This window comes from Panthera pardus, unplaced genomic scaffold (genome assembly GCF_024362965.1).
Source record: "Panthera pardus isolate Hobbes unplaced genomic scaffold, ASM2436296v1 HiC_scaffold_17, whole genome shotgun sequence".
In the NCBI taxonomy this organism is placed as follows: Eukaryota; Metazoa; Chordata; class Mammalia; order Carnivora; family Felidae; genus Panthera; species Panthera pardus.
Genome location: NW_026526732.1, coordinates 40,896,117 through 40,923,348, shown reverse-complemented (window position 1 = coordinate 40,923,348; position 27,232 = coordinate 40,896,117). Strand labels below are relative to the sequence as shown.

Sequence of the window (27,232 nt, the reverse complement as noted above, 5' to 3'; positions counted from 1 at the left end):
TCCAATAGTATTCTCTCTCTCTCTCTCTCTCTCTCTCTCTCTCTCTTCTCTCTCTCTCTCTCTCTCTCTCTCTCTCTCTATATATATATATATATATATATACTATATCAATGTCTGTTTACTTTATTATCTCCTCTAATATCCTATAACTTCCATATACACAAGGATTGTAGTGCTTCCAAAGCTTAGCATGGTTCCTGATATATTGGAATTTATCAATAAATGTATGTTGACTAAATTAAATGAATACCTACTATTCTATACCAGCAGTTGAGTGCAACTTGGGACTGGAAGCTTCTCACCAGAAGCCTGCTGGGGTACATGCCTCACTATAAGGCTGTGAGACCATTGCTGCTGCCAGGTTAGAGGCTGATCTAAGGAAGGACCATTATTCTACCCCAAATGGGTAAGTTAGCTAAAGGAACAAAGTTATCCCTAGCAATGATACCTTGAACTTGAAAAAAAGTAAATGAATATAACCAAATGTTCAGCTCATAAAGTCCTAATGAATAGAATTGCTAACTTTAAGTCACACCTCATTTGACATTCTCTTCAAGATTAACTTGTTACTTTTAAATGATTGAGGCAATTGCAGTAAAAGCTATTTACTGTAAGCTTGTTAAATATTGAATGGGATTTGAATAATAAATCTTAAGTCATTCCTGCAACAACTAGGTAGCAGTCTCAGTTGCTCCTGATATCCAACTCTAGTTCATGACCCTAGAACTGTGTCATCTTCAGTAGTCACATATGTTTTCTATGTTTTCTACAATGAGGAACAAACATGCCTTGCTCAACTGGTATCAATTCTTTAAGATACAGGGAAAAACCCCACAAATAACCAAATGAAGAAAAACACAAATAACAAAAACAAAGGAAAGAGACTAATACACATCCCTGTGTTATGTGACTGGTTATTGTATTTTCTGATATATCTAATTATTATTTTATATGTTAATAAATTATTTCTGATGCAGTAAAATTATTACCTAATATACCAATAAATTACTTGTACAGATTTTTGACTCTCAAAGAAATATTAAATTTCAGGTTTTATGTATGTATCAATAGCCAAAGGTCTGCATTGAACATAGATCTATATAGGTTAGTGTAATAACAATTCTGGCCCAGGAATTGTTTACATGAGTGATATCAATAAAGGCTTTTAAGTAATCTGCTTCGTAACAAATTCTCTCAAAATTTATTAATTGTTTAACATTGATCAATAATGGAATAATTTCATTTAATGATCTTTCTTTTTAAAAATTTTTTAATGTTTATTTTTGAGAGACAGAGACAAAACATGAGTAGGAGAGGAGCAGAGAGAGAGAGGGAGACTCAGAATCTGAAGCAGACTCGCTCTGAGTTGTCAGCACAGAGCCTGACATGGGGCTCAAACTTACCAACCGTGAGATCATGACCTGAGCTGAAGTCAGGTGCATAACCGATTGAGCCACCCAGGCACCCCTCATTTAATGATCTTTCTGATTCACATGTCCACAAATAGCTTTAATATATCTTAAATATATATGTCTAATTACTATCTTAATTCATTAATGAAGTAGATTTATCCATGCACTGTATTTATCTTAAACTCTCCAACCACCTCTACAATATGATAGATACACTCCCAAACCAGTCAAGAGTGTCCTAAAGCCTACTTATTATGGGGTCACTTAAACTTTAAATTTTATTTTATTTTTTTAAGTTTATTTATTTTGAGAGAGAGAGAGAGCACACATGCACACGTGCACACACACACACACACACACACACTCACAAGTGAGGGAGGAGCAGAGAAAGGGAGGGAGTGAATCCCAAGCAGCCTCCACACTGTCAGTGTGGAGCCCGAGGCAGGGCTTGATCTCATGAATCGTATCCTGAGATCATGACCTCAGCCAAAATCAAGACTCATACACTTAACAAACTCAGCCACCCAGGTGTCCCTAGACTTTAAATTTAAAAGTAAGAAAAGTAAAAATCACAAGCAGAAGTAGGAAACTGAACTTTCATGAATTTACTCAAAAAATCATAATTTGATGAATGCCACAGAAATTGCCTTATAACTGGATCTAATGAGCAAATTAGTTCCCTCAATATGGATTTATTATACTTTAATTTAGTCAGGACAATTCAGATGAATATCATAACATTTGAATTTTGTAAAATGGTTAGATGTAACACTATTTTAGACACATAATACGTGTGAAAATCTTGGAAATTTTTTACTTAGATGATGTAATAGAGAGTATCATTAAATAAGACCATTAAATTTCAATACAAGATAAGAGTTTAGATATAAGAGCAGAAGGACCTTATAAGTTTTACACCCTATAATGAGCGAACTTTAAAACTGGATAAATCTTGTAAATCATCTCAAATACCTGTTTTCCAAAATAAACACACCTGGCTTCACAAACCATCCAGGCTATATGTGTGTTATGTTTCTATACATTTTTCCTCTGAGATATCCTTGTCAATCTAGGTCCTAGAGCAGTAGTTCCCAAACTGGGGTTCCTGGAGCAGGCTTTCTCAGGTGAATTTAGTGACCACTTAGGTGTGGGAACTATCGTCCTAGAGGGATAAAATCAAGACTTGCCAAGATAGAGTACCTATGAGACAATGTTTTAATGACTTGTTAATAATCAGTGGATACAAAGCACAGACAGAGTAGGCTAAGAAGTCTTGACAATGAAATCTCACCACTAAAATCTAAATATTTTTTCCAGCTTTTTTGAGATATAACTGACACATTACATATGTAAGTTTAAGGTGTACAATTTGATGGTTTCGTACACATATGTAGTGTGAAACAATTATCATAATAAAGTTTAGCTAATACATCCATCACCTCACATATTTATTACTTTTTTTGTGTATGATGATAACATTTGAAATTGGCTGTCTTAGCAACTATGGTATAAGTGGGGTGACCTATTAGCTTCAGGAACCTGAATGTCCAAATCTCTCCCCAGATTTGGGATGTTTTCAACCATTATTTCTTTTTTTATAATTTTTTTTAAGTTTACTTATTTATTTTTGAGAGAGAGACAGACAGAGTGAAAGGGGGAGGGGCAGAGAGAGAGAGAGAAAGAATCTCAAGCAGGCTCTGCACTGTCAGCACAGAGCCTGATGTGGGGCTTGAATTCACAAACCATGAGATCATGACCTAAGCCGAAACAAAGAGTTGGGTGCTTAACTGACTGAGCCGCCTAGGCACTCCATCCATTATTTCTTTAAATAAACTTTTGTCCCTTCTTGCTATCATCTCCTTCTGAGACTCCAATAATGCTTAGGTTGTTTCTTTTAATACTATTCCGTAATTCACAGGACTTTCTTCACTGTTTTTCATTCTCCTTTCTTTTTCCTCATCTGACTGGATGATTGTAAGTGACCTGTTTTTTTCATTCACTAATTCCTTCTTCTGTTTGGTCCAGTCTGTTATTGAAGCTCTGTATTGGATGCTCCAGTTTAGTCAGCGTATTCTTCTACTCTGAGATCTCTGTTTTGTTGTTTTTCATGGTTTCTATTTCTTTCTCAAACTTCTCATTTTATTCATGTATTGTTTTCCCAATTTTATTTAGTTGTCTCTAATTTCTTGTAGTTCACTGAATTTCTTTAAGAGGATTATTCTGAATTCTTTGTCAGTTAATTCATAGATCTCCATAATCTTAGGGTCAGTTATGGAAGCTTTATTAGTTTCCTTTAGTGGTGTCATGTTTCCCTGATTATTTGTGATCCTTGTGTCTCTATGTTGATATGTGCATATTTGAGCAAGTAAATGCTCCTTCCAGTCTTTACAGACTGGCTTTGGCAGCAAAGCTTCACACCAGTCAGCTCATCTAGAGATTCAGGGTGTGCCACCTCATGGTGACCTTGGGCAGGCAGATCTGGTGCCTGGATCAGTAGGTGGGCAGACCTTGTGTTTGGGTCCATGGGGAATAGCCTAGTGCCTGGATCTGCAGGGGTTGATATGCCAAGGGCCACAGGGAAGGGCCTGGCATCTGGGTCTTGGGGACTGGCCCAGTGCTGGGACAGTTTGGGAGTCTGTTTTCACAGAAGCCAGCCTAGAGGCTGGGGCCATGTGGGCTGGCCTGGTCCTGGGGCAGGACAGGAGCCTAGGTTGTGGGAACCAGTCTAAAACCTGGGATCTTAGAAGGCCACAAAAGATGACCTGGTCCTGGGGCAGGGCAAGGGGTTGGGTTCATAGAAGCCCAGTTGGGGCTTGGGTCTACTGGTGATTATGTGGCCTGGGATCAGCCCGGGAATCTTGGTCGATGGAAACTTGCTTAGACCTTGGGGCTACAAGTGTCAGGTTGGTGCTGGGGCAGGCTGGGATCATGGGGTCTGTGGGAGTTGGCTGGTGGTGGGATGGGGCAGCAGCAAGTTCATGAGAACTTACTGGGAATCTTGTACCATGCTTGCTGCCCTCAGGCTGTGGGAACTTGTCAATGCCAGGGTGGGCTGGGAGCCTAGTACCATGGGAGCCATTTTGGCCCTTGAGAGTCAGCCTGGTGCTGGCAAAGGCCAACTGGGGTCTGCAGTGAAGTTGGGTGCTCTCTTCACTCTCCTTCTCCTACAGAGAGGGTGTCTCTTTTGTGCTAAGCTGCCCAGGTTTGGCAGAGGGGGTGGGGGTAATGTGAATCTATTCTTACCTTCCTCAATTGTCTTTTTTTTTAATTTCTGTTATTCATGCAGGTGCTATATTTCCTCACCTGGAATCCTTAGTTCTTGTGAGAGTATTTTTGCATACCTATTGTTGTTCAAATTGATGTTTTGGGGAGGGAATGGACACTAGAAATTTCTATACCACAATTTTGCTAATATTACTCCTACATGTTCTTTAGCTTTTTTCATTCTCAGTTTCATGATCTCATACATTCAGTTACAAGACAATATTGTACCAGTTTAAAATTTGATGAGACTTTACAAGAAAACACAGCTGCAGATATATGAATGAATAAAGTGCATTTGTATGTCGTTTAAGCCTACATATTCCTTTAGATCCACATTTAGACTGCAATAAGTGTAAGAACACTGTAGATTACTTGTTGGAGGAGAATTCTATAAAGTAGTGGTTCTCAAACAATGACATAACCTGGAAACTTATTATAAATGTACATGTTCAACCCCATCCCTGACCTCCAGAATCATAAACTCTAGGGGTGAGCCCAGCGCTCCAGGCATATCAGATACATGTTGAAATTTGAGAACCTCTGTTTGAGAACCATGACTACATTTGTTAATAGTATTCATTTAACAAAATCTATGACTGTTTTTTTTGCAATTTTGAGTTCCAGCTAATTGTATATGTCATTTCAGCAAATAAGGCTTAATTAGAGTCAAAGAGAAAGGTTTCAATCTACTGAGACATAAATGGATAAAGTTAAAAACAGAACATGCTTATGTTGATTCTAGTGTGTCAACTTTTCAATATAGATGACAGTAATATTCTACTCAGATATTTGTGATTGAGTTCTATAAAGGACGTGATATGAAATGAAATTCATATAACAGAAGAATTTTTTATTTTTTTACAAAGGAAACCAAATCATTGTAATTCTGTTGTTCTCATAGAGATAGTAACTGGCTCCATATCACAGGCTATGTTTCAAACAGTAGGAAGCAATATAATAGGTATATAAATACATATATTTGTTTATTTTATTTACAGGGATTTTAGGATTTTAAAAAATATTTTTAATATAGCTTTCGTATTTTTTTGTATTTTCTAAGTTTCTTAAATTTTATTAAAACAAATGAAATTATCAATGTAATATTTTCCATTTCTGATTTTACTATGCATTGACTTAAAAAACTGGTCATGTTCAATGAACAAAAAAGGAAGGAAGAGGAAAACAATGAGTCAAAAATATTCTGCAATATTAGACACATGAATATAGAATCAATGCAGTTTAAAATTACATAAAATAATAAATAGCATGTCTACATTTATATATACTAAGGAAATTGTTAAAGTAACATCTGGCAAAGATAATAAAATCTTGACCTAGCATAATAAAAAAATATTAATGTGCAGTGTTTTGGGACAAGCAATAGATAAGAGACCTTAAGGATTGGGTTTGGTTCTTGAAACTCATTTGCTGTGGAACCTTGACATGGCCATTTAACTTGCTTTCCTCATCTTTTACAAAAGAAAAGAAATGGTAGAAATTAGATTGATGGTTTCTAAGATCTCGTCCAGGTAAAGTGATATATTTATGTTAAATATTAATTTAAACTTTTTTTAAGTTTATTTATCTTTGAGAGAGAGAGAGAGAGAGAAAGAGAGCAAGGGAGGGGCAGAGAGAGAGGGAGAGAGAATCCCAAGCAGGCTCTGCACTGTCAGTGCAGAGCCAGATGTAGAGCTTGAACTCACAGACTAAGACATCATGACCTGAGCTGAAATCAAGAGTTGGATGCTTAACTGACTGAACCACCCAGCCTCCCTTGTTAAATTTTAATTTAAATCTAAATAGTAAATCATTTACAAAGGAGGCACCATTTAGATAATCAACGTGAAAAGTTGCAGCATTAATTTCTTTTTGGCTTGTTGCTCTTTAATAAATCTGTTTGCTCAATTCCTGATAGATTTTCTGCTGATGGAAACATGTTTAAGTCTAAGGGCAGAAGAACAGAACAAACCTTGTTTCTAAAATTAGTGTCTGTTCCAGATATAATATATCTGTTTACACAGCTATTTACTACAGAGCAGAAATTGGCTCTGTTGTAGATTTACATCTAAACCAGAAAGAACTATCAAACAGGCAATTTACCTTTTATGTTTATTTTTATTTTTTTGAGACACAGACAGAGCATTAGCAGGGGAGGGCAGAGAAAGGAGACACAGAATCCAAAGCAGTCTCCAGGCTCTGAGCTGTCACCACAGAGCCCGATGTGGGGCTTAAACTCACAAGCCTCGAGCTGTGAGATCATGACCTGAGCCGACTGAGCCACCCAGGCACCCCAGCACTGTACCTTTTAAACTGACTTGGAAATCTAAACTTTGTATCATGCATATTGAAAAAACAAGCCATTTGGAGGAAGCAAGAAAATATCATAAGGACTTTTATGGGATGCTTGAATCAGTTCAGAAATCTTATTACATACTACTAGAAGCCATTATTACTCACCTACATGTTTTATGAGGTTCTTTTATCTTTTAATAATCAAAATTAAAATGTAAGATACATAAATGTTAAACATGTAAAATATATTATAAAACTCTGAAAGGAATTGCTTTCTGGCTTGGATATCGATTTGAGTAAATATTCTTTTTTTTTCTTTTACCTACAGAGCCGTTTACATATACAGGCAATCTTGTTCATCAAATGTACTGTATAAAGTTACTTAATTGAAATAATACCATATTATCTTTTATCTGATGTTTACAAATATACTTTTAGAGATTTAATGTAAAATTATGTGACGGTTAGCATTATTTATGTAGCACTGTACATCAGAAAAAGAAATTACAAATAGTGCTTTGAAAATTGCCCTTTAATCTTCTAAAAGCTACTTGGTAAGCAAGAATTGCCACTGACAATTCGAACTAAATTTTGAGAAGAATTTTTATTTTATGTTAGGATCAATAAAAATGCAGTCTGGTGCTAAGAAGTAAAAATATCATTTATGGTATCTTTTAATTTTAAAAGCAGAAGTATTTGGCAATATAATTAGATAGTATTTAGAAAGTCCTTTAAGGTCTACTGTATTAAGATTTGTGGTCACATGGCCTCTTAGATACATGAACCTAGTGAAATTCATATACAGAAATGACTTTTTCATCTTCATTGGTTTTGTTTGCATCATGCTAAATCTTCTAGATTCCAATTAAGCTAAATTTATTTAGGCTGTATTACAATAAATTTCTATGGAAACTTTTTTGTTATTCAAGCATCTACCCTTGACCACTGTGTTCTCACAAACCCTCTCAGTTATGTGTATTTTGCCTCACATGAATGGTAACTTTGGGTCCTTCTCCTTCATGATGTTGATTAAACTGTTAACAGCAAATGTTTTGTTTGCACCATGATTAGATTGTAATAGATTAGGGGAAATTTTCAGAGAACTAATAGAAAGATAGAAGAAGTTAATCAGATCATTACTTAGAAGTCCTTTTTTTTTATTGATAGGAAACTTAATATAACACTGAGAACACACCATGATTATTCAACTATTCAGTCATTCATTCAGCAAGCAATGTCTCAGCATTTAGTGCCTGCTCAGCACTTCAGTCTTCTAAGAATACTTAGCCTCTAAGGCTTACCTATTAATTGAAAAAACAGATTTTTATGGATGGGTGTAATTCTGGTGACAGTCATAGAAATTAGATTTGGTGTACCTCTCGTTAAGGGCATAGAAAAGGATATCAATTCCGGGTATCACACATATACTTTAAAAACTTCAGAGACAAAAGAAGATAAGGGATAAATGGTCTTACTCCGTTATTGACCCACATACTGAACTTCCGAAAGTAAAAGCTTTTTCTCTTCCAAACACAATTCCTTATAATGGTAAATGATTCTACATTCCATCTACAATTCCAACCAGGAGGCTGAAAATCATCCAAAATTCTTCTCCATGCTTTGCCCTCCCTATTCAGCTGTTAACAGAGTCCTGTTGATTCCCTTTTCTAAATATATCTTGAGTGTACTTCCGCTTGTTCATTTCCTTCTCAGTTTCTATTAGAGCCTCAAATATATCATTTTCATACCCTCTCATATCACCTGATGTTTTTGCCCTCTTCTTGCATCTTTTCACCATACCATGCTCATTTGTCAAGTCTCAGCTCAGCTGTTGTCTCCCTCTGGATGCCTTTCCTGATCTCTTTCCAGGATGAGTTAGATGCCCCTAATCTGTACTCTCAGCATCGTTTGAAAACCATCATCTCTGTACACTGTAATTATTTGCAGTACTTTGTAATTATTTACTCATTTGTCTTCCACAAATAAATTGTGAAATTCACTAGTCAGGGACAGCAATGAAACTATCATCTTTGTGTTCTTAGTACTTGTGCATTGTCTCACAGTGTCAACAATCATTGTCTTTAATGAACAAGTGACAACTCTATATAAATGGAGAGTTACTCTATTGAGTAATGCATGCAACTAAACATACTCCCCTAATGACTCACTGAAGATGCTGCTAAAATATTTTAAAAGGACTTGCAGAAAAGAGAGAGCTCTTTTAATTCTATGGGCCTTCATTGAAACATAACATCAGAAGAAATTTTCTATTTTTTTCTCTACATAGGAGGTTTTTCAAATTTGTGTTGTGATCATCTTGCTTCAGGATATGTAAAAATAAAACGTGAAAGTTTGTGTACAGAATTTCTCATTAATGTTGGTTATGGCTATTTCACCGATGAAAAGGACAAAATCATATTATGTTTAGATGTAGTAAAATTATATTATGTTTACTCTTGAGTAGTTTTGGCCTGGAATATAATAGACATTCCTGATCATTTTCAATTGATTGGCACCATCTGGCCCAAGCATATTTTAATTATTAAGATTTACTAAACTATATTACCCTAAACTCTACTGCATCACATTCTGATACTTTAAGTGGGTCTTAGGAAAGAAATGAGATAATAAGAAATGAGCATTTACCATGCTGGATCCTTATCTTAAAAGTCAAGGCATTGATTAGAGCAAGGGATGGGGATGGAAGGTTTATGAGAAGGAAAACTCAGTAAAATGTCTAAATTTTGATGGGCTTGTCTAAAGTTGTAAGGCATGGGTCCAAAGAAACCATTATTTCTGCTATGTTTATTATTGGTCACATCAATCTCAGTTCCTGAGCTTGAGAATATTATGTTCTGAAACTAGAAAGGTGAGAATAAAAGAGCTGGTAATTAATATTATTTTTCTTTTCTTTCTCTTCTCTTTTTTCCTTTCCTTTCCTTTCCTTTCCTTTCCTTTCCTTTCCTTTCCTTTCCTCCTTTTTTCTTTTCTTTTCTCTTTTATTTTCTTTTCTTTTTTCTTTTCTTTCTTTTCTTTCTTTCCTTTTTTTTCTTCTACAGTCAAATAAATAGTACCATATTTCTTTCTCAAGATGTTCTGTGTTATTGAGAGTTAAATTTGAATAGCATATGAAAAGAAAAGATACCTCATGTTTGTCTACATGAGGCATCTGAAACATTTTTTCCTGGAATATGATTCAATTATTAAATATCAACCCTCTTTTAAACATCTTACAAGTGTGAAACACTTCATCACAGGCTTGAGAAATATTCCCATGCATGGATGTTGTGTTGATCCATTAAACTGAAAAACCACAAAGAATATTTGACCTAAGAACATAGTTTTGAAAACTGGATAATATATTTTACCTTACAAATAGTATAAAAGCTGTATAGGCATAGGAGAAACAAAAGAAGGGATTGAGAATAGGTTCAAATAATTATGAAACCAGCATATTTTAGAATAGCAAAGAAGATATAAACTAAACAGGACATTAACATGAGCGAACTGGATCTTGTAAATTTTGCAATATTTTGTCAGAATAACTCACAAATTAGCCTGGAAACAGAAATCTTTCTAAAAGAGTTAACTTCTTAACAGGCAAGTATCTAAAAAGCTTCTGAGTTTTATTTTAATTTAGAAGAGCCAGACCATCAACTTCTTCTATGACAAGTTATAAAGCCTTCTGTAGTAAATTGCTTTTGCCACCCTGAAACATCTAAATCCAAGTCTCATTACCACCTTCCTCAATTGGTTTTCTGATTGGATTGAAATGAAAAAAGAGGATTTTCAATGAAAATTTTATTATGAAGGGCAAAAAAAGAGCATTTCTTGATTCCCATAAACTACAGAAGGAAGAAAATCATTCTGAGGAAAGCCTGAAAACTAAAAATTATGACTTTTGGAAGATTCTAAAATATATAGTGTTGAAGAAATCTCTGAAGAAGATGACATATCTAATAGTGGCTAATAACTCTTTGTTTACACTAATGTTGGCTATACTAATGCATAAGTAGCATTTAGAAATGTTAAAAGAAACTATTGTATTCTTTATTTTCCATAATAGAGGCAACTTCTCCAGGATCCACAGACCCTGTGTCTCTCCTTCAAGTCAGCTAAGAAAAATTATACCTGTCATAGACTGATTCAGAAGCTACTAATGGAACTATGCTTGCTTGATTGAATTGGCTAAAAAATAGATCTTCCAATCTTTAGAAGATAGAACTAAAAACAATAAAAATAGACTCTAATACTCAAGTCACCATTAAAAATTAAAAAAAAATAAGATTTAAGTACGGAAGTGGTTAATCAAAAGCTAAGCATGAAAAAGGTTATATTGTTTTACCGCAAAACAAAAATTGTTTTCATTTTGGGAAGCCAAATGGCCAATGAATGTGTCTCAGATCTTTAAAGGCTGTAGCAAATTTAATTCTGGAAAGCAGTTGTTTCCTGTACTTATTAATCTAATTTATATATAACATGTTAAATGTTTATTTTGTGCCAAGAACCATGCTAAACATTTAAAAAAATATGTTAACATTTATAGTAAACCTTGTAAGGTCAATTTTTCCATTTAACAAATTAGGAAACAGGCTTTCAGATCCATTTGACCATATAATTAAACTCTTACTCATTTGTTCATTCAGAACCATTTACTGAGCTCTTATTACGTGCCAGGAACTGTTTTAGGCACAGGAAATACATGAAATAAACCAGCAAAATCCCTGCCCTAAACAACATATGGTACACTGCCCTGCTTTGTTATTAATATCATCCAGAATTGTTATCTAAGGATTACTTTAAGTTTACAATTCAAAATAAGAGTACCACCATTTGAGGTGTTTTGTTTTGTTTTGTTGTTCTCCACCCACCTTCCTCTCTTGCCTTGATCTCTCATGTCTATATTATTGGGACTAAAATACTTGAGGTTCCAAATTTGGCAGTAAACTATACCAAGGATATATTGGCAAAAGGAAGCACGCTACATTTTAGGTTACCTTAAAGTCAAAGAGGACACCTTGAGACACTGTGAGTCTTTTGTTCACTGACTTAGAAATCAAATTGAGTGTGTGGATGAGGTCATTGATGTGTTGAAAGAAGCCATGTTATTCCATGAATTTTGTAACATGGGAAACAATTGATCTTTGTATCAGCTTCCTTGCCTATAATGTGGGCTAAATAATGGAACCTGAAACACAGATCATTATGAGATGAAATTATGTTATGCATGTATGTAAATAAATCCTCTTGATTAATTGATTAATTGCTACACCAATATTAGTTATTTTTCATTTTCCAAGATTTGAATTACAAGGCATTTAATAAATGTCCTTCAACTAACAGAGTAAAAATCATTATAGTTTTCTTGATCTATTGTTTCTTTTCAGTAATAAACCCTCTCAGCATATTATAATGACACATACCTGTTGACTACTCAATAAACATTAGCCTATGATAGAAATGGTGGTTGACTTGCTGCCTCAGAGATTTACATGAGTCTCTGTAGGGATACTTATGAAGTATTTATCACGACTGCCACTTTCTAGCAATTACTCAATTTTCCATATCAGCCTAATTTTAATATAATTTTTATCCCCCAAATTACATTACAACAAAATTTTCTGTCTCCTTATTTATGGGAAAAATAACATGAAATTTTGAGATAGCAATGCCTGGGTATAAGTAAATTATACATGTTAGCATATCTTCATTGTTCTAATTGTGACGCAAACTGAACATTTTCTCCAGTCTTTCTCATTTGGTTTTTCTTTTCTTTTTTTAATATATGTTGTCACTCATTTTTAAAAAAAAATTCTATTATCTTTGCTCTATTGCTTCCCCGAATCTTTTAAGTAAAAGACATCATTCCTCACAGTGCATTCAGCTGAACACTGCTATTATATTACAGAAAAGCTACCATGGTTGAATAAATGTGAAAAACATTGGGTAAAAAAAGGTTCAGCTGGTTTCTTTACTATCACACTTCCTTAATGTGTCCATGTGTATGATAAACTCCAAGAGCTTTTCCCAGACTTGCTTAACCTCAAAATTCTTTCATGTACCAAAAATTATAACTAGTCTTCTATGCAAAACACTTTGCCAAATACAAATGCAAGAAATAACTTATACTGCAAGACATCCTTCTACCCTTTAGAGTTACAAAGAAAAACTCCATAACAGTAATGTTATTAATGTATACTCTTAGCTGAACTGTATACAATTACACAGTTTTTAAGGAAGAGGGACTTAGTTCAAAGTTTTAAGGTTAGAAGTGATACCACACAGGGGTGCCTGGGTGGCTCAGTTGGTTAAGCGCCTGACTCTTCATTTCAGCTCAGGGCATGATCTTACAATTCACGGGTGAACCCCGCATTGCGCTCCACACAGAGCGTGTAGAGCCTGTTTGGAATTCTCTCTCTCTCTCTCTCTCTGCCCTCTCCTGCTTGCTCTCTTTATCTAAATTAAAAAAAAAAAAAAGAAACAAAAAAATTTAAAAAAAAAGTGGTACCACAAAAGCCACTGGAGAAATATCACACAAGTAAACAAGTTAAAAATGAGAAGATCTATATGGGAAAGGAAGTGATTTGATCTTGGTGACAGGTAATTAAACAAAATGAAATACTTTTAGGCATTATATACAGAAATCCCTTATCTCTCAGGTCTTCAAAAATGGAATTAGTGTATGCCTTAGTTTTTAGCATTTTCCCATGCATTATTGCCTTTCATTGATTCTGTAACCCTGTGAAGTTGTAAAGACGGTTGCTGTTATATCTCTGATAGATTAGGAACTATTTAAAACTACAGTTTCTCTGATGTCACATCTTCCTCTCTCTTTACTATGCCATGCTGTTTTCCTAAGTCACGCTTTTCCCTTTTTCAGACAAGGTTTTAAAATAATAACCTACAATTTAGACAAAGTATACGATGTAGATTTTCTGGCCCTAATTCCTGGCCTCCAACTAAATGCCTCAAACTATAGTAATTTGGTTTTCCTCTTATTTAGCTCCACTAAAACTACTTGTAAGATCATTAGTGTCTCCATATTATACATTCCAATGAATATTTTTCAGTCTTTATCTTACCATGAGTTTTTTCCACATTTGACACTTTGACAGCTTCCTCCTCCTTGAAATTCTTTCCTCCCTGATTTCTGAGACAATATCTCTAGCTTCTAAAAGAATTCTCTCCTTCTTTTTCAATTTTTTAACTCCTTCAGGGTCTTCTTCTCTAACCACTCTTACATTTTAGTATTCTTCTTGGTGTTCTTCTTTAGTGTTCTTTGCTGCTTTAGTTCTGGGTCTTTCTCTCTCACTTCCCTTGGTAGATGTCAATAACTCTCATTGTTTAAACCAGCATATCTTTGCCAGGAATTTCCACCTCTACTACCATATTTTTCCCCCAGATACCTGACAATCATACATAAGTGCATATCCCACAGCTACCTCTAATTCAACATTTGTCTCCCTGACGGCTACTACAATTAGATTACAAACTCGAGGAGGAAAGGAACTTAACTGTGTTTACCAATACAACACAGCACAACAACTTGACTGTGTTTATATTGTGTTCACCATATTGCCTAGCATATAGTAACTGCTCAATACAAATTTTGAATAATTAATATGTCAAAAATTTACTTAATATGTATGGCTTCCTTTTTAAAAATCTGCCACTTCTTTTGGAAATTCCAACCACAGCAAATGACATTACTGTCCACATACTATTCCAAGACTGAAACCTGGGAGTTAGCTTGAATTTTTCTCACCCCCACCCCCAAATAATGGCAGTTATACTTCCTAAATACTTCTATAATAGCTCTCCTCTTTTCCTTCCTACTAATGCTCTCTCTAGATCTTTTTAATAACTCTACAGGTGTCAGTGCAAGATCTCATCACCTAGAAAACTGGTTTCCTGAAACTACTGGCATCCTCTTTATCTTCAATCTCTGTGATTACTCAGAATCAGTAATTTGAAATTCTATGTTAAGCTGTACCTCATTTTGCTTAAAACTTGTAATTCTTCCTGATTTCCTTTAGGAAAAAGGACACAACCCTTACTCAGGTAGCATGATTTTCTGTTGCTGTTCCTCTTAAGCCTTATCCATTCCTGTTCTCCACTTATACTTTGTACTGAAATGAAGGTGAAATCCTTGTGGTTTCAGTTCTCCTGACTTTTCCATCTGGCTGAGGCTTGTGCAAATATCTCTGTCTAGAATGCCTCACTCAGGCTTTCTTCACCAGGCTTATCTTCACCCATCTTGTGAAACTATTCATGTATCCTCTCCTTTGGGAATATTTCTCTGAACCAATAGGCTGGAGAAATGTAACTTTCCACTGTGCTCAGAAAGCACACTCCACACATTTTTTTGTTTGTTTGTTTGTTTGATTTTCTTTTATTTATTTTTGTTATGATTAGCTCTTTACTTAATGATCTCTGCCTTGATACAAAATATTTCTTGAGAATTTAAGGTATTTATCTTTATGTCCTCAAAACCTAACACACTTTTAAATATATGGTTGAAATTCAATAAATATTGAACTAGAATGAGCCTTTGATCCTACCACAACTCAGTTTAGTTAATGACATTAAGATTTAACTATTTCTACAATTTATGGGAGTCCTGCATATCCAATGCTTTCTGGTTACCTAAAGATGTATATACTATTCAGGTGGTGTGTGGAGTGGTTGGGGGAAGAAAGAGAGGGAGAAGGAAGACAGAGAGAATACATTTTCTCTTGTCCAAGGATCTAATTAATAAACTATATGCATATATATATATGCATATTTATAAATATATATATACATATATATATATATTTATTTATATATATATATATATTTGTAAGACCACTAGTAATTTTTTGATAGTTACTGCACTTTTTAGATAGTTATTTTAGATAGTTATTATATATATATAGTTTATATATATAGTGTATGTATATATATATATATATATATATATACATATATATATATATATACTTGTGTAGGATCACTATAGTAATTTTTAGATAGTCATTACATCAGTTTAGTTTTATGATGACAGACATAAATTGAATAGAGTCACCAATTAGAAGCAAGTTCTTTGAGTGATATGAGCCAAAGATACTTTGATGACTGATAGGTATTGAGTGCATACTGTTTTCCTTTGGCCAAAACATTTACCTATTGTGTCAATATCTTAGCCAGGTGGTAAAATACACAGACAGCTTACTCTTGACATACATGTTCTGCTAACAAAATATGTGTTTGTTTATTCCTTTTAAGGTCAAAGGAATGCACAGGTATGTTCAGTGCTTGTTTGCCTATGCTATGTCATAAGAAAGGAATAGGTGTTTCCTTAATCATTTCATGAACTACTTAAGTCCAGAAATCACCCATCAAGTGAAACAGTGGGTAGACGATGTCAACCAGTGCTCAGTAAGTGTGAGGACCCCACTGCTAGTGAGAAAAAAACCATTTAAAAATATAAGTCCAGGGACGCCTGGGTGGCTCAGTCGGTTGAGCGTCCGACTTCGGCTCAGGTCGTGATCTTGCAGTTTGTAAGTTCAAGCCCGGCATCGGGCTCTGTGCTGACAGCTTGGAGCCTGGAGCCTGGAGCCTGCTTCAGATTCTTTGGCTCCGTCTCTCTGCCCCTTCCGCACTCATGGTCTGTCTCTGGTCTCTCAAAGATGAATAAACGTTTAAAAAATTAAAAAAACCCCCACAAAAATATAAGTCCATTCTTAATTTTTTTAATGTTTATTTATTTTTGAAAGAGAGAGAGACAGAGCATGAGTGGGAGAGCGGTAGAGAAAGAGGGAGACACAGAATCTGAAGCAGGCCCCAGGCTCTGAGCTGTCAACACAGAGCCAGATGTGGGGCTTGAACTCATGAATGCGACCTGAGCCAAAGTCGGACACTTAACCGACTGAGCCACCCAGATTCCCCAAGTCCATTCTAAATTAGCAAAGTTTTTGGTAAAAGAGAAGTTTAATGTTATTCTTCCCTGGAGATAAGAGCAATAATAGATGTCTATGAAATCTGTAATAGTACATCTCAAATTTTAATGTACATACTAGTGACCTGGGAAATTTGTTAAAATCCAAATTCTTATTCAGCAGTTACAAGATGCTATATTTCTAACAAGGAACCAGGTGATGCTGCTGTTGTTTTGAGAACCACCGTTGAAATAGCAAGAGTAGATGTGATAAACTTTTATATTTTTCTGTTTTCATAGCATTGAAAGTACTTTCATATATATTATATCACATGATTCTCATGATAAGTCTGTTAGATTGTCATGGAATGTTCTGTTGGTGGTGACTCTATTTTATAGGTAAATTAAGAGAGATTCAGCCCTTAAGAGATTTGTTGTAAAATACTCCATATCTATTTTCTTGGAACTCCTCCTTCTATACCATCCTTCCCCCATTAGTTTTTTACATTTAAAAAACTGCTTCTACACGTCCTATATCACAAAGCCAAGACACATATCAAACATATATTTTAAAAATCACTAACCAATGCCTTTCTTTCCAAGAGGATAATATTGTCAACACGCGGTGGCTATGGTAACTTTTGAATGTTTTCCTGTCTCAGAGATTAGAGAAGACTAAACAGCTTGCGGCAGTTAATACAGGAGTTTAGATAGAAAATTAGTAGAAACCCACTCAATAAATGTGGATACCACATGACATGCTAGAGGAAAAAGTGTGTCAACCGACCAAGGCTGGAGAACTCATGGCGTATGTTTGTAGAAAGAGAACAGTGGTGGGTGGGAAAGTAAGCTGTCAAGATTGGAAACAAGGTTTATAGGTAAGGTGCTTTTAACATGGACCTGAAGTGAAAGAAAACTATTCAAAGACACTGAAGAAACAAAATTCCACAGGCGTGGCAATCTTTTTTAAATGTCTGTGTGAGTGCAGGGGGAGCAGTGGTGGTGGTGGCTTAGACGAAAGGAGAGCACATGAAGAAATATGCTGAGGGCTGTATAATGCAGTGGCAATGAATCTAGCTCTATTCTCTGCAGATATTCATTTAGAAAAAGTAACTAGCACAAGCATGTGCTGGATCTGTGAAGAGGAGATGGAAGCAAGAGGATTAAGTCATGAGTTTGTTTACCTATTCATGCAAGAGATGAGAAGAGCTAAAAGTATGGTCTTGCCAGGAGAGAGAATAAAGGGGATCACAAAGTTGGGAGATACATAACTTGATGCCTAACTGGACACTGGGTTCTGAAAGAGAAGGAGAAGCTGCAAATGACTCAAGTTTAAGTCAATGTAACTGAATGGTGATTCGTGTGTTCCATTTGTTGAGACAAGGAACAATGGCAACAGCAACAACAAGGCAATGGAGGAGATGTTGAGTTCAGTTATACACAAAGTGAGGTGTAGGCAAAATAACCAAGTGAAAATTTTGTTAGACACTTAGAAACACAGTGACACAACTGTGAAGATTTTATTTATGAACATTAATTTTCTTGATACATAAGAAAAATAAATTATTCCCTGTGATTTATGTCTTTTTTTGTTTGTTTTTAATTATATAACTACTTTTAATTCCCAGTCATGGCTTCCCGAAAAGAACACTTAGCTATTTTCTAATTACCTAATGAAATGCATGTCCCATTTGCCATCATTTTCATTGGCAAATAAAAAAGGAATTTAGTGGCTAATAATATGCTATGTCAAAAACAAATAATTATAATGTTGCCCCAGTATTTTAAAATGCAGTCATTTTTTGTTGTTGTTTTTAACAGTGTGGGTTAAGTGGCTTAGTTTTTGCCAAAGAAAGATTTTTTTTTAATATGAGAGATGATGAACATGGTCAAATATTGTGTAGGGGTCAGTGTAATATGAAGAAAGAAAACCATCCCCTGGTTTTGGCAACAAACATGTTAGTGGTCACTTCCACACAGAGATTTTAGGAGAAAAGATGATTCCGCAGGAGTGTCCTCGTGTATTCTCAACTTCAAGTTAATCTATCCTTTCTTTTTTTTTTTTTTTTTAATTTTTTTTTTAACATTTTTTATTTTTTTTTGAGACAGAGAGAGACAGAGCATGAACGGGGGAGGGTCAGAGAGAGGGAGACACAGAATCTGAAACAGGCTCCAGGGTCTGAGCTGTCAGCACAGAGCCCGACGCGGGGCTCGAACTCACGGACTGTGAGATCATGACCTGAGCCGAAGTCGGCGGCTTAACCGACTGAGCCACCCAGGCGCCCCTCTATCCTTTCTTTATTCCCTCAAAGCTCAGGGGCATTTTGTTCTTGCTCATAATTAAGCCAATTCCCTCCACCTGTAGTGCCTATCTCAATTTTTCTCATCTCTAGGACAGTTATCTCCTCATGAGTATCTCCCTCTGGATTTCTTGCTCCTCCTCTCTCTGGAATGATCTACCTGATTATCACCAATATGAGCACAACAAACATATTTCACTGATTCTACCTGTAAAAATAAAATACTTTGCCTCCCTTTATCAACAAACTCCTGGAAGAAGAAGTTTATGCTGTCTCCATTTACTGATCAATCCTTTACTTAATTCCTATGAACTTTCTACTAACCACTCTACTGAAAATGCTCTCCAAAAGGTCACATAATGACAGGTTTTTGTCAAATATAGTGGCTTTTTCTCAGTCATCATGTCTCATGACCTTTCTGAGACGTTTGCATTGCTGACTTTTCCATGTTTTCTTGAAAGTGTCCCTGCTTTGGAATGCTGATACGTTGTATTTCCTGATCTACCAGGTAACCTACTTGCCTTCTCATGACCAGTTCTTTTACTTTTCCAAGAAGCTATCCTTAATTCCCTCCTCTTTTCTCTCTACATTACTTTTTTTTGAACAACTCCTTTCCTCCTTTGCCTTTGAATTCTAAACTTCTTTTTTTTTTAATTTTTTTAATGTTTATTCATTTTTGAGAGACAGAGACAGACAGAGCATGAGCGGGAAAGGGGCAGAGAGAGGGAGACACAGAATCTGAAGCAGGCTCCAGGACACAGAGCCTGATGCGGGGCTTGAATTCACGAACAGCAAGATCATGACCTGAGCCACCCAGACGCCCCTTGAATTCTAAATTTCTGAACTTATGTTTACAGAACCTAGTCTGAGGATACCAAGTGTATGCTCCCAATTTCCAAGGCTCTCTTGGGTATCTCTGTGTGCGGGTCCACTAGCATCCACCCACCTATGCTTCCTTTACGAACGTCTACATTTGATCACCTTTACCATCCTTTCTTGCATGAGACCTTGGAGTTTGGTATAGCTTATGTCATCAATGCCTTTTCTTCTCCTGTGAAACATCTTGACAGTTACAAAAGCAGCAATAGCACAGTATAGAGAGTATGACTGTGTTTTTAAAGCATATGATTTCATGTAACTGAAAGAATATGTACTGAGATATTATCCATATTTTCAATGGGTTGCGAGGTTCTGTGGCTTTTAAAAACTTAATTCCTAATAATTCCACACTGAACACTAGTCATGTCTATAAATGTGGGGAATAAACAAAGTTCACTTCCTCATTGCTTCTTCTCTGTGTCAATTTCTCCCATTTTTACTGTGTAATACTTAGAGTGCTAAAAGACACTCGAGTCAAATCTCTGATTGAGAATCCTTTCCATAGGATTTCATCTCACATGCCATTATAAGACTTTCTTCCAATTCACATTCTAAGAATCCAAACTTTTCACTTTGGCCTCCTAATCTCCCTCTCTTTATTTCCAGAAACACCCTCCTTTGACTACATACCACAGCTGCAGTCTTGCCTTCTTCTGTTCCTCATTCAGCACCTGGCATCTCCTCTTGTCCTTGGTCCTCTCCTCACTGCATCCTGCTTACATCATGCTCAGCCTGCCCCTGAGTTAGCGCCTTGATCGAGCTACCATTTACTGAAGCCAAACCAAATGGCAAGCATCAATTCTATTTCTTTTTGACACCCCTGCTGGCCTATTATGATGATCTTTGTTCAATAGATAAAGAAGTTGAAACTCAGAAATGTTAAGTAATTTAAGTAAAGTCATATTCCCAGCAAGTGGCAAAAAGAGTCAAATTCATGTCTTTCTATTATAAAATTGGCACTGCTTCCACTGGGCTGTATAATCACCTCCCTGTCTCAGCTGCTCTTGCATATTCCTCAAATCCTAGCTTAAACCCATCATCTCCTTGAGGTTTTCACTGATTGACAAGACCACAGGGGTGACTCCTCCCTCCAGACTCCTAGAGCAGTCATCACTAATAGAGTTGTCTTCTAGCCAACGTTTGATAGTTTGTGTCTATGTCCTTAATTATAGTCTCTTAGTAGAGAAACAAGGCCTTATCACTTGTTTGTAAGTTTTGCATCACCAAGCACAATCCTGAACATAAGGCAGTGACATTTAGCATAATATATATTTTCAATAAATTGCTGATTGATTATATAAAATATGCTATTAATGCTGATTTCTCTTTCCTTTTAGGGAGTTAAAAATAAATATAACATCAAAATAGATATAAATATTTAATGTAAACTAATAATACGAAATTTATAGTGCATATTACTTTTCCCATTACAAACCAACAGTAAAATAAAGCTTCAAATACAGTGTTATGCTCACAGGAAGGAGTGACGTCATGCACCTTTATTTGATCAGCAATCTTTCACTGACACCAGTAAAAGAGCTAACAACAGTAGAGCAATTTTTATAAGCAGTTTTCCCTTTTCTGCAGATATATCTAAAGCTCAGTTATAAGTTTCGATGTTAATAATGTATCATATCTCTATTATGCATTTTTCTCACTGTGTAAAATTGGTCATTTTTTTCCCACTTATCTTCTAGAGAATGCAGACTTTCAGATTTCATAAAGTCAATCAAAGTGGCTATGTTTAGGCACTAAAAAAACAATGAATTACTTTTGCTATGTTAACAGTACTTTGAAAAGAAGTGATAATACTTCAAGTTAATATTTAACATATACACAGAAGGGGGAAACAAGAATTAGTTACATATAGGTTAAACTTTGTCAAAATGAGTATATACAAATACTTTAAGACCAATGATATGTATGTCTGTGTGTACATAGTACTTTCACTGTATGGAGAGATATAGATATAAACTTCTTTTGCGTATGCAGATATAGACATATAAGTAAGTATCTTTACATAGATATGAAATATTTGGAATAGGATTAGCTCTAGAAAGATTGTAATTACTAATTGGAATTTTTGGTTTTCCTTTTCTGCACTGCATTTAATGATGTTCCTTCTAGCTTTTAACATCTCTCTTAAGAGTGTCCAGCTCTTGTCTTCCTCCCTCACAGAACCTGTTTTCAGCAATTCTATTTTCAAAGTATTCCAATTTTCAAATGAATGGTCAAGAAGGCAATGGACTCCCCTTCCAAAGAATATTTGCATATTTAATCAATGGGAAAGAAAATGGCTGAATCTATTAGGCTGACCCATATAAAACTACTGTTTTGAGGTAAAAATGGTTGAATATATGTGATTTCATAAGTTTCAATGAATATATGAATCAGTTTCAGGCATTTGGTCTGGTTGAAGCCTCTGAAACATAAATTGTTCCCTTGGCACTTTGTAAACAGTGCTCAATTGCGCACTAGATGAATAAGGAGAAGCATATGCTAACAGTTCCAGCGCTTTGGTGACCTTATCCAGAAAACACAGAATCTATTTTAACTTAAGAATATCTTCAAGTTTATTGCTTATTACACTTAATATATATGGGATGGGTGCATCAATATTTTCTCAATGTTTTGAGCATTTCAAGGCCTTACGCATCCCTGATTATAACACTAGTTTTGTTCATAACAAAACAGAACATCTATTTATATGTAAATCTTAGAAAGTGCACTTACCTGCTTTGGGTATCTTTTCCTCTTTTTTAATTTCAGGTTCTGGAGTAAAACATACACACACACACACACACAAACACGCAGGTGGATAAAATAAGCATTTGAAAAAACCCATACAAATCAATTTTAATAGATTTTTATCAATTTTAATTATAGTTACACACTTTTATCAATATGCAATGAAACATGTGTTCTTAGTAAGTGATAAAGTGACTTAAACAAAAGGACTTGATTTTGAAATCTAGTTTGCTAAGTTTTATATAGAACATACTAAGTAATTTGTCTTTACTAACAGCCCATTTCTTAGGATTCATAAGTCCTCTAAGTAATATAAATAAAAAATTAATAATAATTACTAGGAAAAAGTGTTGCAATTTTTCCTAATTTAACCAGTTCAAGCCATTTATTAATTTTGACTACATACGCTCAATTCATGGAGCGCCACCTGGTGGTTAACTTAATAATTTCAAACAGGTATAATTCCTGTTTTTATTAGTATTTATTATTAATTTTATAAAGTAAATTAAGTTGATTTATAGTGTATTAATATAAAACTTTATTAGAATGAAGTACTTTAATTTCTTATTGTCTTAGGAAATGTCTTTTGTCTAGAAACTGCATTCCAACTTAATATCATTATAGGATAAACACAGTTTTAGAAATATCCAAATGATGTTCATGATACATTGCCAATCAAGGTAATGGTTGACTATATTTTAATGTTTTCCAGTTCTTCCTCTTGTTTAAACAATTTTGCTTAGGCTGTATACTTCTTTCCTGGCAAAAAGTCTTATTTTGATTAATGGAAGGGCCCTGCTACGTTATGATTTTTCCTTCCTTCAAACAGCAGAAAAACTGACCTCATCGTTGGGATACGTTTTGAGAACAGACTGTGTTATCTGAGATAGTGCTCTCTGGCTTTATTTGAGAGGTAGCCTAATAGAGTCTCATTTTCTGGAGTTACAAAACAAACAAACAAACAAACAAAACCCACAAAAAAAAAAAATACCTCATTTGTTTAACAGCAGAATTTTATATAGTAGAGAATTACATAACCATTCACACCCTACTTCTTATAATACTTGAATGCATATCCTGTAAAAAGTGATATCACTGCTCTTACCGCACTTCAACACTCCTTACCACATATTCCTCTCTTTTTATTTCACACATTCACTAAACTGGGTAGCGCACATGCTATTCTGTTGCTTTCCATGTGCTTTAATGTTATATAACAATTTTTATACAATTTTAATTTAATTTTTATTTATTGTCTATGTCCCCATCTTAGATTTTAATTTCCACAAGAGCAGTAACTATGTCTTGTGCACTATTCAAATATCAACATTTATTTACATATCTGACATGTGGCATATGATCAATAAATACTGTGGAATGAGTGGATAAATGAACAAAACGGTGACTACAGAAGGACCGAATGCTCCCTCTCTTGTATCTAAAGTCCTAGAAGAAATTCATTTATCTCACGCTTCCAGAGCTAGAAATAAAATTTCAGTGTCCCAGGATGGGTTTCATAAACATGTTACTCATCAGGTAGAGCAATCTATTTGAAAGGGCCTTACTTCTTACTACATGTGGCTCTCTCCCCCTCAATTACATTGTTATTGTAATCTTGACATGGGATTATCTTAGTCTTAATGTTTGTCGAGAGATCTTCTGAGAAACATAAAAGTTGTTGAGAATATTTTTATCAGTACGTTATGATTTTTATGAGTGCAATACAACCAGAATCAACTTCTATCTTGTACACGCTCTCTTATGAACATGCACTATCCAACATGCGTGTGCCCGTGGACCCTCACACTATATAGAAATACTGACTTTTGGTATTGCGTAAAAACACTTACAACATGACCTCACAAGTTATGAGTTCATGGGAAGTGTAAAAAGGAGGATTTGAATCATACAATATGGCTTTAAGACAAGTTCACTTGCTCAGGTTTTGTGACCTTGGGCATTACTTAAAACCTTAAATCTCAAATTTGCCATTCCTAAAATGGAGAAAATAATGTTGTAAAATTAATGAGAATTATAAGTGATGTATGGAAAGCACTTTATTATTTTAAATTGTACTCATAAACTTAAATTGCATAGTGATTTTCATTTTTTTCTTACAGAATTGGGCCTTTACCCTTGAAGATGCAAAGCAGGAGTTGATATGTGAGATTATTGTCAAAGGATTTTCTAAGGTGAGCATCTCCTTTATTAGGCTACTTGCTAATTCAGAGCTCAGGGCCTTCATTTTGAAAATGGCATTACTACTGAAGGTTAAGTCTTTAATTTTTGAGTCACAAATGGATGCCTGTTCCTAGTCATATAAAAATGACAAATGTATATATATGTATATCTATGTATATGTATATATATCTATATATATGTACATCCATCTATATATATGTGTGTATATATATATATATATATATATAATAAGGAATATATGTATTTATATTTAAGTTTAGTCCAAGGGCTTCATTGAGAAACTTCAAGAAGCTAAGGACAACGGTTAATGCTGGAGATTGGGACCTGGAGGCCAGAATAGGAATTGTTATTTTCATCCAATTTTTACGGTTTGAAATTTTTTTTTTACCACTGATTATTATCATATAATAATAAAATACCTGATTTGCATAAACATTTGTCACTTGAGCCCTTCATTTTGGGCTCCACATGCAAGCGTTGCAGAAACATGGAATCAAGAAATCCCCACGCTGAGTTGTTGAGACAGACAGCCTGTCATTTCATATGCAGCACTGACTTTTCCAGGCTGTTGATTTCATTTATGAAATGTAAATTGCTGATGGGCCTGGGGAAGGGAGCTTCATTAACGATTTTTCAATGTCATCAACACTATGTTCTCAAGTAAAGCGGGCCAACCAAACTTCATCATGCTTGTGCTTGAGTCAGAGAAGGGCAGCCATGGAGACCAACCCTGTTTAGGAGTCTCTGTTTTGTTTTCATGAAATTAAAAGAAAGATATCTATACAATATATAAATTCCAAGAATCGACATTATTTTAAGAATGCCTCTATTTTAGATATTTTGTAAGGAGAAGGTGACTATCAGTGATTTTTCTTTTTTCACTTTATTTTGTTACCATTTTCACATTTGCTTTTTAGTACATAGTGGCCTGATACGTATAATAAATAATAACCATAATCAGATTTGTCAACCAATGATATTTTCCTCATGGCACTCACTAAATAAGTGTATTATATGCATTATTTATATTTTATTTATGTAATATGAAATATTTGTGTTTATTTGATCTCTAACCCCAGTAGAGTATAAACGTCGTGAGTCCTGAGATGAGTTATTATTTCCTCTGCTGAATCATAGCACATAGATCAGTGTTTTGTGCAGAATAAGGATCAAAATATTTGTTGCAAAAATGAAGAAATTATCTTATATAATCCTCACATGCCTCTTCTACGAGATACATACTACTATTACACCCACTTTACAGATAACAATACTAAGGCTCCATAATTTGTCTAAGTTCATTTTCCCTAATAAATGACAAAACTGGTCTTTGAATACTGTTTTTTATGACCACCTTCAAAGCCTTAAGCACTTATAATGAAAACAGCTATAATTACTGTTGCTACAGAAAGAACAAAAGCTTTTAAACATTTCATACATAAAAACATTACAGTAAGCCACATTCCGTATCTTACAGGTAGGTTGCTATTTACCTAGGGTATTTTATGTAGACAAAAAAAATTACTAACAGTTTTTATTATTTAGTTGACATAAACAATTTAGCCACTAAAGTTTCTATTTTTTTCAACCACTCATTGAATCATGTTGTATAAATTAGCTTCCTAAATTAGGCTGGTCAAACTAAATAGATTGAGCATTGATAAAAAATTGATAGCTGTCTGATACACTCCCGTGGTTGTATTCCATATTTAATGGCATGGGAAGGTTTTACATTTAAAAGCAGGTCACCAAGTCCATTTTTGTAAAATATACAGAAGAACTTCAGCAGTCAGTTGTTTGTGAGTTTTGGTCTGAGGGAGTCTGGAAACCTGGTGGCTAAGGACACAACTCATACTGCCAGTGGTGTGTCCCAGATCCACCCCAGGTGTCTATGTGACCTGAGCAAGTCACTTTCAGTGCTTCAATGTTTACATTAATAAAAAAGGATGCTGTAGGGGCACCTAGTGGCTCAGTCATTTGAGCATCTGACTTCGGCTCAGGTCGTGATCTCATGGTTCATGATTTTGAGCCCACATTGGGCTTGAGGCCGTCAGCACAGAGCCCTCTGTCCCCCCCACACCCCCTTTCTCTGTCTCTCCCCTACTCGTCCGCTCTCTCTCTGCCTCTCAAAAATAAATAAACATTTAAAAAAAGGATGCTGTAAAAATTAAACTGAACACTACATGTGAGGCATTTAGAACAGAGTCAGATACAAT

General features: G+C 35.0%; 1 protein-coding gene and 1 long non-coding RNA gene across 4 annotated transcripts in view; one reads left to right on the top strand and one right to left on the bottom strand.

The window, feature by feature from the left end:
- Positions 1 to 27,232, bottom strand: part of TRDN (triadin) — a 388,796-nt gene that overhangs the window by 54,103 nt on the left and 307,461 nt on the right. The window contains exon 25 of the mRNA XM_053904527.1: positions 22,800 to 22,838. Within this exon, the coding sequence (XP_053760502.1) occupies positions 22,800 to 22,838 (39 nt within the window). The remainder of the gene's footprint in view (positions 1 to 22,799; positions 22,839 to 27,232) is intronic.
- The window catches only part of LOC109248496 (uncharacterized), a 67,883-nt gene that overhangs the window by 16,760 nt on the left and 23,891 nt on the right, over positions 1 to 27,232 (top strand). For 2 of the 3 annotated variants that reach the window (XR_008422902.1, XR_008422901.1), the window contains exon 2: positions 24,935 to 25,006. This is a non-coding gene — a long non-coding RNA (uncharacterized LOC109248496). Of the gene's footprint in view, positions 1 to 274; positions 407 to 24,934; positions 25,007 to 27,232 lie in introns of those variants that run through there. The other variant, XR_002072087.2, reaches the window with a different exon arrangement.